We start from the raw sequence: 18,411 nt of genomic DNA on the forward strand, positions 1-18,411 counted from the left end.
CTACCTTAAAAGATAGGTAAAATGAAAGATGAGTGAAGTGTCAAAAGGGAAACACTGCAGGTGGCATTTCAGTGGGAGAATAGCCTTCCTCCAGCTTGCTGATCGCTTCTCCATTCCATAGTTTAAAATAAGTTACAAAGATGTGTTGTGGGTAAACCTTTTAGAGGAGAAAAAGGAGGGGTATTGTTCTGATTTCACAGCAATTTGTAGCAGTGCACACATCTATATCAGCATTCATACCTTTTCATCTTTCATCACACCTATCCCTGTTGAACGTGTTGTGGCAGGACTCTATTCCTGACAGAACTGGAGCTTAGAATATGTATAGCAACAGAAAGGAAGTAAGTTTACTGTGGAGAAGTCCAGTTATTTGTTGCATTACACTTTTTCATAAGTAATTCATTTTCTATTGATCTAACTAAAGCTCCTCAACACTTTATTTTCCATACCCGAGTAGAATTGGCAACATTCGAGTAATACAAGTTCAAGGTATAACAAACCTAAGTTAATGCAGCTGATAGTTTGAGTTAATGCTATTTATATCCTGTTTTTCTCTGTTTGATTGCAGGATGGACGCTTGACATTTTATCCAGGAAATCAGACTGTGGATTTGCCTTTCATAAATTTAATGAAGAGACACGGCACTCTCTTTCTTAATGCCTACACCAATTCTCCAATTTGCTGCCCTTCCCGTGCAGGTAGGACCAATGAAAACCTCAGATAAATACTTGCACATGTCAGTTTAAATCTGTGGTAATTATGGAAAATTCCAAAGGATTTAATTTGGGGGCTTGTTTTGCTTTTCAGTTACCCCCTTTTTTTTTTTTTTTTTTTTTTTTTTTTTTTTTTAGTTTGTGTCTGAATTTAAACAGTATTCACATGTTTGATCTGTTTGTCTTTTCTGCTTCTCATGCTTCTTCCTTTACTGTTTTTTTCTTCTCCTTTTTCCAGCTATGTGAGAGCTCCCGAATCTTTTTACAAACTCTGCTGCTGGAGCTTCAGTATTTTTTTAAAATCTTCAGGATTTATAGAAATAGTCTGTTTGTCTGCCGCAGTGCTGAAGCTGCATTCAGAACTACTCTCCTTTCCCAAAGCAAAATTAATAAATCTCTTTCCCGTTCTCAGGAAAAAGTATTAAATACTAACAGCTGAATAAGTCAATGGCTCTTAGCACTGCCTTCCAATGGCATTTATTCCAAGTCTATTAAATACATGGTGTATCCTTCAGTAGCTGTAATTGAGTACTTCATTATTTTTCTTTACTTGCTGCAATGCTTGTCCTGTGTTCAGTGTCACACTTGCAGAACTTGCTGGGAAGTTAGAAGGAAGATACATTCTTCTTGAATCTTAAAGTTCAGATATTTTGCCCTATCAGGTGTTGCAAAGACCCTCCAGAGGTGATGTAAATGAAATTCCATCTACAGCTGAAAGGGAGAACTCCCTGTATCGCAAGCCTGCACTGGAAGAAGCAACCTGTCCTGACTGCAGCAGGCACAGGCTGTCAAATTTAGTGTTAGTGTTCAGTATTGCATTTATTAATAACCTAGTCCAATTTCCCGTTTCTCAAGGTCACATTTGAAGTGAGTCAGATTACATGAACATGTTGTCAGTCTGTTTTCTTTTTCCTGGTTTTTCGAGTCTTTCAGACAGCCTTTGTTCGTGAGAACAGCAACCTTCTGTTAGGTTATTTGATTTTAAGAAATTTTGTGAAAATAGCAGCTAGTGCCTCCAGTGAGGAAGAAACTCCATGATGAATTCAACAATTCATCAATTCTGTTTAGCATTTTAGGTGGTCCATCAACATCATTGTGACCACTGGTCAGTCATCACAAGCGTAGCTCTGAACCAGCAGTACATCTCTTGTTTAGCCAGTAGCTTGGAGACCTGCAAGAAGCTGAGGGTATGTCTACTGTGCAGGTGTCAGGGATCATTCTAGGAGAGATTTGGGGTGGGAAAAGTAGGAGTATCTCTCTGGTATGGGGTGGGTTGACACACTGTTTGTGCTCACAGGATATCTCCACTGCTTGTAGAACCGCTTAGTTTTGATTTAGGACTCCCTTTGACTCTAAATTAGCATTGGGAAGAGTGAACAATTCTTGACAAGCTGTAAAGAAACAGAGGAATTTGCTAATAAATTAGATTTTTGCAACTCTTCCCTTCGTTTTTTTTTCTTCTTGACATCTTTAATGACCTTGATTGTTTCTACAGCTGGTGGTGAAGTAGATTATCTAAAAAGGATAAAACTGAGGATGTGGTATTAATAAAAATTATATACTCTAATTCCCTCTACAAACATACTTCAAATTCACCTTAAAATCTAACTGACTCTAACTGAAGATAATACTCTGGAACATATATAAATACATGATTCTTTCATCAGAATATATGTTTCTTTCTGTAATCAATAAGAATATTTTCTCATCTACAGAAAATCTTGATTTAATGATTGCATAGCACCTGGAAAGATGGGACCACCTTCTATGGGTCTGGGTATTATTTAGTAAATGATGACACTGTGGACTTCTTACCTCTGAAATAATGAGAAATTGATCCCTTCTCAAGTATATTCAATTTATATTTAGATACTCATCAAAAATGTATCTTTTTTTTTTTTTTTCCCCTAGCCATGTGGAGTGGTCTTTTCACTCATTTAACAGAATCTTGGAATAACTTCAAAGGTCTAGATCCAGATTATGTAACATGGATGGATCTCATGGCGAAGCATGGCTACCACACGCAGAAGTATGGGAAATTGGACTATACTTCTGGACATCATTCAGTAAGGTAATCAGATATATTCTCCTGCTATGAAATTGTCTGGCAAGTGGTTTCCGTCTCTGATTGAGATGGTAGCAGCTTTAATTTGAAAGAAATTCCCTTAGGAACAATACAGGAATCTGTCCTGTGACTTCAGGAAGAAGCAAGCATATCCCATGCCCCATGCAGATGTACTTTGGCTTTTACCTGTGGCTGGGAGAGGAATATCAAGAATGTGGTTTTGCCCAACATGAGTGAAGGCTGGTTTTGATCGTTGGTGTTGCTCCCTGATTAAAATTCGTAAACCATTTATTTTTGCCTTGAGACTTCCTGGCTTGATTATACTAGCAGTGCAGAAAAGGCACCACAAAGAAACATGTTTGGTAATATTTGATTATTAAATCTACTATCACAAAACATCAGGTGTTCGTTTGTTTTTTGAAGGCCGTATGTTTTGACAGACTTGTGCTGTTGTGGTGGGTGTGCCCTGGCTGGACACCAGATGACCACCGAAGCTGCTCTGTCACTCCCCTTGAAAGTCTTGTGGGTTGAGATAAGGACAGGGAGATCACTCACCAGGTACCATCACAGAAGAAACAGTCTCAGCTTGGGAAAATTAATTTCATTTATTGCCAATCAAAATCAGAGCAGGTCAATGAGAAACAAAACCAGATTTTAAAATATCTTCCCCCACCCCTCCCTTCTTCCCGGCCTCAACTTCACTCCCAAATTCTCCACCTCCTCCCCTGCAAGCAGCGCAGGGGCATAGGGAATGGGGGTTGTGGTCAGTTCATCATGGTTGTCTCTTCCTCCTCAGGGGAGGACTCTTCACACTCTTCCCCTGCTCCAGCTTAGGATATCTGCTCCAGATGACTATCTGCTCCCCTGTGGACCTCCATGGGCTGCATGGGGACTGCGTGCCTCACCCTGGTCTTCCCCACAGGCTGCAGGGGAATTTCTGCTCCCAGAGGTGCTACCACTATTGCTGATGGGCTCAGCCTGGGCCAGCAGCAGGTCCATCTTGGAGCTGGTGGCATTGGCTCAGTTGGACATGGGGGGAAGCTTCTAGCAGTTTACCACAGAAGACACCCCTGTAGCCCTCTGCTACAAAACCTGGACATGCAAACCCAGTACTGCTGTACTTGCTATGCTGTACAGCTTTCTTTAAAAAAAAAGTGACTAGAACCACAGCACTTTGTGGAAAATGCTTAATTTTTTAGAATCTCACTGCATTGTGTTCAAAACAAATAAGCATAATCTGTCTGGACAGTTGGAACAAAATACGGTGTCTTTCTTCTGTAGTTTCTATGAAGATGCACCATCTCCCTGACTAATAATGATGGTCCATTGTTGAAATAATAATAAAAAGTAGCTTTTTCTTTCATACTAAACAGGTGAGAGTTACTTAAAATTTCCTCACTTCTCTCACTAAAATGAGCAGTCAGATGTTGAAAGGTCCCATGAGTAGTTAATAGTATGTTGTATGTACACTCTACTTTTTATCTGCAAAATACTTTATAAATCTTCTTCAAAATCCTCTTCAAAATCTGACCAAAGTAATAACTTCTTCTACAGTTCAAGACTGTCAGAAAAGAAAACTTTTTTTGCTTTTTCCATATACCAGTTCTACACTGGACATAAAAGATTATTCAAAGACAGAATTACAGCAAAAAGTGGATGTTTACTTACTTCACCTGACAGTGTACATGTGCATGTGCTGCTGATGCTTGTCTCTGTCTGCAGCTCTTCTTAGTGACTTAACACCCAGCTGTGAACAGATGGGTGTTTGACCTCTGGTCTTTTGCTTTAAATGTTTTTCTGAACACTGCATTATTCTGAAACCTTTTTTTTTTTTTTTTTTAGAAACAGTTACTTGTACAACGCACAAAGTCATAGATATTTAGTAAATTAAAATTACTCTGAAAAATGAAAATTCTTTGCAGTATTGTAGAGACCCTGAATCATTTTTGTGCAGAGAAAATTCCGTGTTGTCCAAATAGTATTTAGTATGCGCTCACCCAGCCCTTCACTGAGATAGAAGAAATGTTTTATGACATTGAAATCTGTTTAATCTAAAGTCACTCCAGGTTTAAAGAGCAGCAGCTCTAAGAAATTCCCAAAGTTCCTGGCTCTTCATATGATAACTGGAACACAAAGGTGGCACTGAACAAAAGGTTGGTTGCATATGAATATCTGGATTCCAGAGGTGTTGCTTTTGTTTGCCTGAGCAGAAGGTGAATTCTGGCTTTAGTACAAAGGCCTTGTCATGGAGCATGCAAAGCTGAACAGACAGACAAACAGATGGTCCTTAGTTCTCAAATAAATTCTATTGTGTAGGAATTAATACAAAGAAAACATTAATGTCAGACCATATAGAAGAGGAATTTTAACATTGCTTAACTTTCTGAATTGTTAAATTCTGCCAGCTCATTATCTCATAGCCTTCATGCTCACAAGGATGAAGATTTGTGCTGAAGTAGTCTTCACAGGATTGCTGGCATGTGATAGGGCAAGGGGTGTCATCTGATGACATCTTCCCTGTTTCTCCTGTGGGTTGGCAATGTTGAAATGGCATTTTGCCTGGGTGTTTTACAGTCTTTGGGAGTGAAAAGTTGCTATGGTGTGATACTTTGTCTTGAAATCTTGCTTACTCCAGTCATCAGGAACATAAGGAAAATAGCCTTTTGTTTCTTCATTGTGACTCTCTCATACTCTGTTTTTCCGTTGGAATAACGGGAGGAATGGCACACACAGTGCACCGTGACCTGTCTACCATTCTGCTCTCAGAGTGCTGCTGCCAAGTCATCTGTTCTGTGATCCCAACACTGACAGTCCCTCCTTCAGCACTGAGCTGTTCTGCTGAAGTCATTCATCTTCCTTGCTATCAATGCTCCCCTTTGCTTTAACCTTGCTCTCATATTTATTTTGTCTGGTACTCTCACGTTTGAATGGTTTATTGGTACCATTCTAAGTATTTTTGTTAAAAGTCTCCACAGATAAGAAATAAATTAAGACAATTCAGGGTTTTGCAAAATTGTAGCAGCATGAGTATCAGTGGCATTACAATCACGTATTCTGATCTTTCTCTTTAATCAACTTTTGGCCTAGGCCTTCGTCCTACGTTTTCACCTGGTGCAAGTTTTTTATACACTTTTTCCTAACTTTCCCTTCAGCGAGAGTTTGAGGTTTGAGCTGTGGACTTAATGTTATTAAGTGTGGGTAGGGGTTGAGAATAAATGAAAATGAACATTTGGTTAGTCAGCCTTTCTGTGCCTACAGAAGAGGAATTTGAAAACGGCAGTTCACACAGTTTATAATTTAAAAAATTAAACCTGCAAATACAATTCCTCAATCAGAGAAAAAAAGTACATCTCGTTCCTAGCATGGCTTCTGTGTGGACATTTAAAAACTAAGTAGCCGATTAAGTAATCTAGAAATACTGTAGAAGAATTATAGCAAAGGTTCCTGTTCATTGTGGAGATATTTAAGACGTCCTGCTGTTTTAATTTCTTCTTAAAGAGGAGACCAGAGAAGGGATATAAGACAGCTCAGCTAGTGCAAAATCCAATGGGCAGTATTATCTCTTTAGAAACTTCTCTTAAGCCCATAATGTTGTTTCTTTAAACAATAAAACCAGACCCTGATCCCATATTTGCCTAATAATAAAAGAATTTTTAATTTTTCTGCTGCAGTATTTAAATTGTGTGACATACATTTCTTCTGCTTTGTCCTAGTCCATTGCAAATAGTGCATCACTAACCCAAATCATCCTTCTAATAATGAAAGCTCTACTTACCTTTAAAATACAAATACTTAGTGAAATACACTAAATATCTACTTGAATGTGACCTGCTCATAATTATTCGTAGCTATGAATTAATGAGATTTGAGGAAGAGGGCTTCTGGGAAGTACATACAAAGAAATAGATGCTAACAGAAAGAGCTGGATCTTCATCTGCTGGACTGTGGAGGATGTGAATCCTTTGTGTCCTGTCAAAAAGACTGTGTGTCCTGAGTGGTGTTGGCTGCCTTCACTGAAAATTTAAAGTAGATGTAGTTACTGATTGTCATGTAATTACTTTCACTTGGGTTAATAATGGCAGTCGTTCCTTAAGCTTCATCTGCAATGTTGCATTGTTTTTATTCCCATCCTTTATTTATCAGCTTTTTTTTCCACTGTATGTTTGTTACCCTTGCTGGAGCAATGTCTACTAGCAAAGGAGATACGATTCCTCTTCATTCCCATTAAAAGTGTTCACAATTGGAATTAATTTCCAAAGCTTTTCAATAGTTACCTGTCAAGTCCTTGCTCCTTCCTTTTAAATTCAAGGTTTTAATCTAGTATTATCCTCTTTTTCAACTCTCCTCCTGGCTCTTCAGAGATTCTTATTTTGGCAAGTCCTATTCTCCTATTCTACCTCGGAATTAATTTTCCTCTTGGATGTGTCAAAACGTAGTCTTTGTTGCTCCAGAATGTGAAAGGGTCTGACCTGGGATTTTTTTATTGGTGTATTTTGGGGTTTATTGGGGTTTGGGATTTTTTGGTTGTTGGGGGTTTTTTTGGGGTGGTGAGGGTGGAGTAGGGGGCATGGGGTTTAGTTTTGGGGTGTTTGGGTTTTTTTAGCTTGATCCTAACCTCAATCTGATCGGGTAGTCAGACTGGCGTATGACTTACATAATAATGTCTTCTATATAAGTTAATATTATGACATTAGATGCAATTTGACACACTCCCTACCCCCTTCACCATAATTTCATTTTAATGTTTATGAAACATACTTTCTCTGGAGGCCATAATTTGTTCTAAGTAATTTGTTCAAGCGTGTTTACCTTAAAAGTGTGAACCCAAATAAGGAGTTAAAACAACTAAAAAAAATTGTTGTAACAGTTAATTCTGAACAGTTTTTTCTGAAGGTTAAAAGGACACCGGTAAAATTCCTGTGGAGACAAAACTGGCTGGATGCTCTTTAATCAGTAATAATGCTGTGTTTTGATGAACATATGTGATCAAACCTTGAGCAGTTTCGTATTTTCTTTAATCGTTTCTTGGTGATACTGAAATTACCGTGAAGATAATGAAGATTAGTCAAGGTCTTAAACGGGCTCTTTCCTCCCAACCCTGGCTTATGGCAGCTGTGGTGTCCTTCACTCTGGCAAAGAAACAAGGACATCTGCAGCTCAGATTTCTCAGTGTTTTAGTGGGACAACAATTGTCATGATACTGGAAAACATGTTCCAAAAATATTTTTTCATTAAAGTGTTGTCTTTTTTTTCTCTTCTTGCTTTCTCTACACCCTTCCCTACCATTATTCCCTTTTCTTAATAGCATTTATCAACTACATAAAAAAAAATGTAAAAGATAAGTCACTCTTACAGATGTGTTGTCACTGATGGTGTTTAAAAATGTTGTAATAGTACAATCCAAAACTAGAATGTTGCTTCTAAAGGCAGCTTCTCTCAGAGGACTTTTCAAATCACAAAAATCTGAGCCCCTCTTTACCATATAGATAGTATGTGAATCCAGAATGCCAGAATGAAGAACAGGACAACAAGATGGAGATGCTATTTGTAAATACTGTTGTGTAGGCATGAGAACCATTCTGACCTGAAGTGATAGTATGTAAGAAAGGAGATTCAGAAGCAGAGAAAAACAGGTAAAGCTTTGAGTATAAAATAGCTGCACAATAGCTATTGATCATTTGCATAACTGCTCTCCTGTATGTAGACATTTCAAATAGATCATAGCTACAAACGTAGGGGAAGTTCTTCAGGAATTCTCTTCTTACTTGGAGGAAGAGTGAAGACAATATTTTCCACTGAATGTGTATGTCGTGTATATATTTTCAGTAACCGTGTGGAAGCCTGGACTAGAGATGTTGACTTCCTGCTCCGGCAAGAAGGGAGACCCATGGTAAATCTTACTGGCGATAAGAAGCATGTGAGAGTGATGGAGGCAGATTGGCGGAATACTGATAAAGCAGTAAATTGGATAAAGGAAGAAGCCGTTAACCTTACTGAACCATTTGTACTTTACTTGGGACTAAATTTACCACACCCATATCCGTCACCCTATGCAGGAGAAAATTTTGGATCCTCTACATTTTTAACATCTCCCTATTGGCTTGAAAAGGTATGTGAAGATGAAGTTTGAAGTTATTTATAACTGTACTTATTATGAACAGTATTTTATTCCTTAGGTGATTTTTTTCAAGCCAGACTGAGTTTTGATATTTAAGTATACAATAAGAAAGTACTTGGATGAGATGTTAAATATCTGATTTAAAGCTAAGCCAGTGGAAGGAAAGAGTTGATCTCTGTTGTAGGAAAGGGTTTGTTAGCACTAATCACTGAATAAATAAAGACATTTGGAGTTAAACACATTAAATGGAAAATTAAATTGCTATACTTAGCTGTAATATTTTTTCGGTAATGGTCTGAAGCTCATTGTAACATTCTGTGTTGTGCTTGTTGTAGATGATGCTATATGTAATCATTTTGTCCAAGTTTTATGTGGAGAGATTGACTTTACTTACATACGAACTTAGAACATGAAGCAGTAAGACATGGGAGAAGTCTCTCTTTTCCATCAACTTCTTTCTGTGCTACTGTAGCTTTTCAATGTTAAGAGTGCAGAAGAGTCCCGTTGTGTCCGTAAGAGGAAAGCTAACAAATAGCACTCCATTGCAAAGAAGCAGTAAATACTTCTTCCCTGCCTTGTGCAGTCTCCAGGTGCCATTGTCTGTAATAAAAATATAAATGGGTTACAACAGCTTTTCTGCATAAAGGCTTTAAGATTCTCTGCAGCTGAAGAACTGAGAATTAGGTTTTAAAAGACCTTATGATTACTTCAAAAAGAAAGAAATCCATATGCAATTTATATAACTCATTTGGCCTTTTCTGCTGGGGAACAGCACAATCTCTTCACCAAGGTGCAGCAAAAATACAAAGATTTAGAAAAAAGGATAGGCAAATGAAGGTCGAGAGACGTGAATTTCTGTGTAACAGTGAGGATTGTGGGTTTTTTCTTCCAGGAATTGTGAGAAGTTTGTGCCAAGATGAAGATCATGGATAAAAAAACCCCTTCATTTGCAAAAACAAACAAAAAAAACATTAAGGAAAGCTTTCTAGGTGCTTGTTCCTGAGTTAGACATGTCTTAGTAAGTGGGGGTACCTCCTCCCAAGTCACAGACAGGTTTATAACATCTCTGACAGATCTTTGTCATCCTTAATCCAATTTAAGTACTTAAACTCCATGGTTTGCTGAAGCCCTTTGAACCACTATATACACATACTCAGTTGCATGAACCACATTACCTTGTACTAACCATTGGCTGGTTCCTCTGGAGGGCATCTGTGTTTTGGCCATGGAAGAAGCAGTCTTTGAAAATAACAGAAAGCAGTCTTTTAAAGACATTTAAGTGCTAGATGAAGATCTTGAATTAAATTATATGTTTACAGATACAGGAGTATCAACATGGTGTGTTTATGAATCCCTGTGTTGCTAAGCAGATGTGTTTTGCACAAGTTGGTGCTTTCTAGGGCGTGTGTCTTCTCTCCTAGCTATGAATTATGACTTTGTGAACCCTTAAAACTAGTTTGTCCTGTAAAAAAGGGTTCAGTCTTACGACAAATTGTGAGAGAGGGACACCTTTGCTCCTGTTATATCTTAAGCAACTAGTAAGTACCATTTGAGGAGTCTAAAATGTGACTTTATACAGCCAAGGGCCTTCAGCAATAGCAAGATGACTGAAGCACTCGTCTGCTGTTATTTTTATCTGCCATTATGTCTTCTTGCAGCTTGTTTTCTACAGGGCCTAAGGAAAGGTAGGTTTTGGTATGTCTGACTATTACAAGCCAGGTTTTGTCTCTGTGGGCACTTCAACTCCTGCTGTCTTACCAACTGTAGATGACTTAATATATCTGCTAGATAACTCAGAGAGAATGTTGACGGTTGTGGGAGGTGGAACTTTATGTGTATTGTAACATGTGGCTATAAGAGCACTGGTGGTTGAAGATATGCCATGCGCCAGAGAGGCAGACGCTGTAAAATCATAGAATTGGTCAGGCTGGAAAAGACCTTTAAGATCATCGAGCCCAGCACCACCAGGTCACCAATTAGCAATGTCCCTATGCTGGTAGCTCCCCAAACAGCTCTTAGTTACCTCTGCCACACCTTGGGGGAAGACCAAGCTGGATTCAGCAGAGATTGGTACTTAAATTGCTGCACCAATAAACAGGGATGTAACTCCAATTAACAGGGCTGTAATGCTTCTAGACCCCATTTTGGTCTCATTGTTCTTGTGCTGCAAGGAGCCCCTTGAACAGTAAGTGTCCCGGTTATTGTAACCAGGTACTTAACAAGTGCTGCCCTGGCTGGGGTCAGCCCAGGAGCGGAGCTGTGGCTGCAGCTCTGGGAAGGTGCTGCACAGACAACAGAGTTGTTGGGCCTCAGCTCTGTTTGTTAAGGAAGGTTTTCGGACGTCAACAAGAGCAACAGGTGTGGTTTTATTATTTAAGTTTTCCATACTGAGCTTACATCTTCTCTGCTTTATGGTAATTTGTGTCTGAAGTCTGCGATATAGAAGCAATTAACTGTTAAATGCAGCACTTACGGAATGCATACAAGTGTGGCTGCCTAGGATAAACGGGTATGTCAAACTTCGAGCCTCTAAGGCTGGTCCTACAGCTCACAGTACCTGAGAGCGTACCAGTTTGAATGTACAAATCCAGCAGTGTTTGTAATTGATCAGCTCCTGCTTCTTAGTTTCAAACTGATCACTTCTTTATAATTAAATGGATTGACATCTATAGAAACAAATATGAAACTATTAGAAAATCAGCCTAATGCAGTGAATTCTTTTTATCAAGATGTCAAGATTTGTCATCCACTGTCCCAGAGACCTTCCCAGACTAAGTGAATTTCCATGTTGTTCTGTGGGTTCTCATACACCCAATCTTTTTGATCCGTATGGTCTGTAGTTATCCTATAGTTAACGCTACACTAGGCCAGTATTTCTGTATTTACTATAGAGCACAGTTTTAGAAGATTGTTCTGCTTGTATCACTCAAAAAAAAAAAAAATCATCTGGTAAAGCACATATTTCTGGCTCCTAGCCTTAGTTTCTGGCAGATTTTTATAGCTCTCTTTTAAAACTATTTGATACCTGTGAGAGCAGAGGGGAAGTATGGGGGAGGTAGGAGCACCACATAATGGATGAGCAGCTGGTGTTTCCTGGACCACAAACTGAGATCGGGGAATTGATGCTAGAAAGTTTTAGAATTAAATCTTGTTTTAAAAAAAAATTGTTTTATTCAGTTGCTGAAGTAATGTTAATTTCCTCTTGTTTTTAGGTAACTTATGAAGCTATTAAAATTCCCAAGTGGTCTTCTCTTTCAGAGATGCATCCTGTAGACTATTACTCATCCTACACCAAGAATTGCACAGGAGAGTTTACAAAACAAGAAGTGAGAAATATTAGAGCATTTTATTATGCTATGTGTGCGGAGACAGATGCCATGCTGGGTAAGTGATGTTTCATTATACAGTGGGTTTTCTTCTGATTTTTTTAAGAAAGCGCTGACAGGGTGGTCTTGTGGAAAAACAAACCCCACAATTCAGATCACGTGGATGTTACTTAATCAATCTACATGATAAATAACTGGATTGCTTTTAAGGCTATTGCAAGGTGAATTCAAAGCATTCTGAAACGTAATGACAGCCACCAAACGGAGGCCCTGTAAAAGCCCAGTAACTGCAGCAAAACACCACTTGACCCACATACAGGAACAAGCGAATGCTCTTTGTTTAAGTGCTAACTGAAGTGATGGAAACAGTTGTGAAGGAGACAGATCAGCAAGGCAGAGCTGGAAGGAAAGATACGTTTTAAGAGCATAAAAGTACCCTGGGAGATGGATTCTCAATGCACAGACTAGACAATAAGGCTACCTTTGAAGTCTTCCTTAGCCGCATGTCATTAGAAGTGAAGAATAAATAAAAGAATTAATTGGGCATTCAGAATTCTTCCTAGATTGCAGTAAGGTCTACATACATAAAAATTATAAGGCAAATTTTTCTTCATTTACAGTATTTTATTTCTTAATTTGAAAAGTGACCATGAAAGACCAAGAACTTTCCTTGTATTCTAATATGAAATTCACAAATAAACAAGCTAATCTTTTTAGCAATGTTAGAATGATAAAGGAATTACTCTTACTCATTTTATGAAAAAATAGAGATCAACAGGAGCCTGGCAGTTTAGGGAATGAAAGTATTGCAAAGTAACTGCACTGGGGTTTAACTTGGTAATGTATTTTAAGTTTGTAACTAGTCTGTTCAAGCAAGAATCGTGTTAGTGTTTTAACATCGAAGATGTGTAAATGCTTTGCTCAATTACCAACTTCATGGATCTTAGCCCTGTGTTCGTTGCACAAATGTATGTGCAAGGGGCACTTCTGGGGGTGTAGGTGCAGGATGGAGAAACTTCCACTGATAATGTGTAAAGTGGATGCTGTCAAGAATCTTTCACTTTAAATGTAGTGTCAGGGCTCCTGCTGACCTGCTTTACTGCTGTCGAAATAACTATTGTTAGTTATTTCTAATAATACACTAGAAATTAAAGAAAAGTGATAATAGCAGAAATGCAACTTGTCCTGTAGTGCATCCTTACCTTTAGAAATTCTATGGTGGTTGTTCAGTACCTTCTGCACTCCGTTGAGAACTGAAGTGCCAGACCCTGCAGCTCGCTGTCAGTGGTCTGGTATTCAGGACTGAACGCTTTGGGCTCTACCATCTGTGGCAGAGAGAGGAGTTTCTGACCCTCCAGCTAGCCTTCCTTGGGGTTTGCGTGCTGCTGTGCAGGTACAGGTGTTGGAAAGGGATGTTTTGATTGTGTCCTTTTCAGTGTCTTTTTCTTGTTGCAGGTGAGGTTATTTCAGCTCTGAGGGATACTGGGCTTCTTAAAAATACAGTTGTCATGTTCACTGCAGATCATGGAGAACTTGCTATGGAACACCGTCAGTTCTATAAAATGAGCATGTATGAAGGCAGTTCCCACGTTCCTCTTTTAGTTATGGGGCCAGGTGTAAAAGAACAGCAGCAAATACGAAATGTGGTATCTCTCGTGGATATATATCCTACTATGCTTGGTGAGTTAAGTGATTTCAAATTATTTTTTTCCCCACTTACTATCATTATCATGCATTTATATTACAGTCAGAATTATGTCCCCACTTTGTAAGGCAATGTAGAAACACAACAGGAGATAACAATTTGTCTGTGGAGCATGGATACAGACTGAAAAGAACAGAAGTGAAAATTGAATAAAGGAGCTGATGGTGTTCCATATTACCTCTTCTGTCATCAACACCATTACAGTGAACGATTATATAAAGAACTATTTTTTATAAAAAAAAAGGTGATTAAAAACCAATCATATGCATTTTAGGTACGAATAATCCTTGGTAGACTCCAAACCTAACAGTTTACTGTAGAAATTCCAGTGTAAACGCATCCAGAGGTGAGATTAAATGAAAGGATGTCAGGTGCATTGGCTTATCAAAGGAACATCCTTTATGAAGGGTAACATGGAAGACAGGTGATAAAGGCTTTGTGTAGGAAATGTGCAATTGATCATATAATGGATATCTGTTCTTACCTTCTTGGGTAAGGAAATGTTTATTATGAGGCAGAGAATCTCATAAAATGGACTAATGTCAAATGATGGGATTACACGTAGATGGAATTACTTTTAAGAGTGAATTTTTAACAGTTACATGTGGTGGAGGTAACCAGTGATGCAAGAGATGAGTCTCATTGGAACTAAGCATTAGGTGAATTCATTTTTTGAGGCTTTCTTTGGTGTCTTTTAGGTACAGATCAGAAAAATGTTCTTTTCAATGCAGTCTGCAAAGCTTGCTGTGTAAGAAGGGTCATGTGTACACTGCAATTGCCCAAGTGTACTGAAAAACCCTTTTCGGTATTGTTTTGGTTTTCTAAAAACAGAACAGAAGGTATTTATCAGCCTGTCTCTTCTCATAACTTTTGAACCAGTTATCCAGTTGAAAATAGAATATAATCTGAATAGCTTTCTCCTCCAAATTCTGTTATCAAAACTTTTTTTTATGTATCTGTATATATACATCTCTGCCTCAGATATGGTTCTTATATAAGCTGTGGTATTGCCTGTAAAGAGTTAAACATTTCTTTTTTTCTTCCTTGTGCCTTTTTCTCCAATTAACATACTGGGTCAGAAGTTTTAAACATCCTATCGTCTTGTTCTTCTCCTCCTCTTTTTGTCTTCTCAGAACTTTGTGTTTTTAAGTCCTTTCCTTCTGTTCTGGCAGTTCCCTTTTCCTGTAATCTGAATGTCAAAAAAGGCACACACATCAAGGTGAACGTGAGGAATGATCTCTGTCGTCTATTGTCTCTTCAGACCACGTGCTACTGCTGACTAGTGAGGAAACAGATTTCAAGTCTTTGTCTGTGATAAATATAATCCCTTTGCTTTGTGTTGTCTCAGGGTAGTGATCTCTCTTAAGACACCACCCAAATTCTTTGTTCAATACTTCCTCCTTTAACCTCTGAGATTAGGTGGACCCTATAGCAAGGGTGGTACAGATGTTTTCATTCCAGCAGAATCTGTGTGATATGAATAATTCAGCCAGAAGTGCAATAGCTCTTCTGTTTTTTAGCAGGATGTACCGTAACCTTTCTTCCAGTTAGCACTGGCTTTGTTGGTTTAAGTGGAAGCTCTGGATGTTTGTTGGAAAAGCTGGAGCTGCTGAATCACAGAATCATTTGGGTTGGAAGAGACCTTTAAGCTCCTCAAGTCCACCTGTTCCCCCAGCACTGCCAGGTCCCCACTAACCCCTGTCCCTCAGCACCACCTTGATGTGGCTGAGAAACCTCTCCAGGGATGAGGACTCCACCACTGCCCTGGGCAGCCTGGGCCATGCCTAGACAACCGCAACGGGCAAAAAATTGTTCCTTAGGTCCAGTGACCATGTTTTGTCCAGAGTTTTGTTATTCAGTGATGAAGAATGCTATATAGGAACTTAGCACCATTATTAGCAAAGAAATGAGTAGTTAGACCATGTTGGATATGGAGCTTTTAGGAGCCTTTCGTGCTGTGACAATCTCTTCCTCTTACCTGAGCTGGTCAGAGCGAACAGGAAGGGTATAAAGCCACGACGTAAAAAACCTACACCCATCCCTGGAGGCTATCACAATTGGTTTTAACATCTGTTAAACATTAACTTAGACATAGCTGGTACAGCTTTTGGTCAAGATGGGATTGTGGGAAGTTCCTTAGGGATGTTTTTTATTTGCATGTTTTTGGGTTCCTGTATTCTACAAGGAGAATAGTGAGGAATGCATGTTTTCTTATTGTACGGCATTTATGTTCGGACCCCTGTAGCATGATGTGAGGCTGTTTAAATCACAGTCGCTGCAGTAGCACTTTGACTTTGTGTACCTTTGTGTACCTTTGTTTAGATATAGCAAGAATTCCTGTCCCGCAGAACCTCAGTGGATATTCTCTTATACCGCTGCTGCGTGGAAAGGCTGAAAACAAAGTGTCACCCTCTGAAGTGCCATCTCGGCCCCCGTGGGTGTTGAGCGAGTTCCATGGATGCAATGTGAATTCCTCCACGTACATGCTTCGCACCGGCAAGTGGAAGTATATCGCGTACTCAGACGGGCGTTTGGTACTTCCCCAACTGTTTGGTATGTTACAGCTTTTACATCCTGACTGACTGATAAGTTTACTTAAATGCGAATTGGCTCTTAACTGACTTTTTCTTTGTTCCAGACCTTTCTGACGATCCAGATGAGCTAAGAAATGTTGCCATAAAATATCCAGTCATTGTACATTCCTTGGACAAAATGCTCCGCTCTGTAGTAAACTACCCAAAGGTTTCTTCTTTGGTCCGGGAGTATAACAAACAACAGTTTATCAGCTGGAAGCAAAGTTTGGGTCAGAATTACTCAGATGTTATTGCCAACCTTAGGTGGCATCGAGACTGGTTAAGGGAACCAAAAAAATACCAAGATGCCATTGACAAGTGGCTTAGTCCAAGTAAATAAAAGCAATGTAGATTTAATATGACTGAGGACATGAAAACATTCTGCATTTGTAATATTATGCTGTCTTTCAAGTAATAGAATGAGTGTCTCATTGAAAGCAAAGATGACCAGACAATTACCGCTTCGTGTTGGAAAGCCAGAAGCATTTAGTATAACTGGCAGCACGACAGATCAGGGATTTTACAGGTTATAGTTCTGTAACACTGAAGTGTACATAGGGATGGTACATAAACACTAATTGTGTGTATGGAGTATTTAGCTCGTTTCGAAAATGCAGAGTATCGAGCATCAGAACTCAACAGGAATTTCCATTTCTGAGGACAGACTAAAGCAGGGAGTATAAATGTTGTGTCATGGGATTCCAGTTACAGTGGAGTATGCTGAAGCCAGCTTTCCATTGAGAAATCCACAGTTCATTCCTCTTAGAGAAAATGCAGCGATTAAAATACAGTCAGAAAGTTAACAGCTTGGACTGGTCTGAACGTAGCTGCAGTTTACTCAAGCACTTACTGTGTCAGCATTCCTGTCTTATACATGACTGACTCTCCATCTTTTCAAGAACTGCCTTCTCATCTCTTTGCATCTGGTCATTACCACTCCTTGCTGTTTAAAATTTCATAATGGGCATAGGCTACTGATGGAATGTGTGGGCAAGCGAGGAGAAATCTGTTCTCACTGCTGGAATTAAAAAAACCAAACCTGAGAGTAAATCCCTTCTCTGCAAAGTGACAGTGTGGTTTGCATGGGACAAGATAAAAACTGCATTATGTGGTTAGATTCTGCACGTGGATGAGTTAATGTGCACCAGCGGGTGGAGAACTGGAACCTGCAGTGCACAGGGAGGAGGTGTTCTTGAAGCTTGCGGGGGAAGTTAACATAAAAACAGGGTTTCACATTTTCCCATGGCTGGCACAAAAAACCAAAGGAGTCTGGGGAGATGGTAGGGTTTAGCTAGTAACAATTCTGCTTAAGGAAAAATGTAATTGTAGCAGCACTTAGGTTTGCTTGTTCTGGAAGGGCATTGTTGGTGCTATAGTAACAGTTCAGGATGACATTATACTTCGTATCTAGCTGGTTTCTGGAATCTGTCATGAAATACTCAGCAGTAGCAGCAAGCTAGTAAAAATAAACATGAAAAATACATATATTTTCTGGTGGCTGAGCCGAAAATAGCTAAGCACTCCATGAGCATTTTGTAAAGGACTTGCCGCACTAGAATTAGGTGCATATCTGTGAGTGGTTTAGTTATTTTATATTTTTGCATTCATAGAAGGTTAAGGCTAACCTTACGCTACTTACTGAGGTCTGGGCAGGATGCAATATACGGTACAGAATAGAGCAAAAATAAAATGGCAGTGACCTGGGTGTTCCCTGTCTGTGCTTTTTTTCATGAGTGAATGCTTAAACAAATTACTAGAAAATGTTCAAAGAAATTACTAGGGAAAATTGTATTTTGTCAATTCTGTGGTCAGGGCTTGCTTTAAGGACACAAGCTTTTAAGATGTGTACGGTGTCGCGGTTTGAGAAGGGGGGCTGTATCCCCCGTACCGAAAAGATGCGACGGACTGGTT

General features: G+C 39.1%; 1 protein-coding gene across 1 annotated transcript; it reads left to right on the plus strand.

Annotated features, from left to right (window-relative positions):
* Nucleotides 1-568: 568 nt before the first annotated feature.
* Nucleotides 569-16,832, plus strand: ARSK (arylsulfatase family, member K; the record flags this gene model as incomplete). The annotated part of the gene is made up of 7 exons (XM_010138402.1): nucleotides 569-698; nucleotides 2,625-2,784; nucleotides 8,605-8,887; nucleotides 12,109-12,280; nucleotides 13,678-13,902; nucleotides 16,250-16,480; nucleotides 16,566-16,832. Coding segments are annotated over 7 exons (1,468 nt in total), but the record flags the coding sequence as incomplete, so codon positions are not given.
* Between the last annotated feature and the right edge of the window lie 1,579 nt (nucleotides 16,833-18,411).

The sequence above is a fragment of the Buceros rhinoceros genome, unplaced genomic scaffold, assembly GCF_000710305.1.
Source record: "Buceros rhinoceros silvestris isolate BGI_N320 unplaced genomic scaffold, ASM71030v1 scaffold10466, whole genome shotgun sequence".
NCBI lineage: Eukaryota > Metazoa > Chordata > Aves > Bucerotiformes > Bucerotidae > Buceros > Buceros rhinoceros.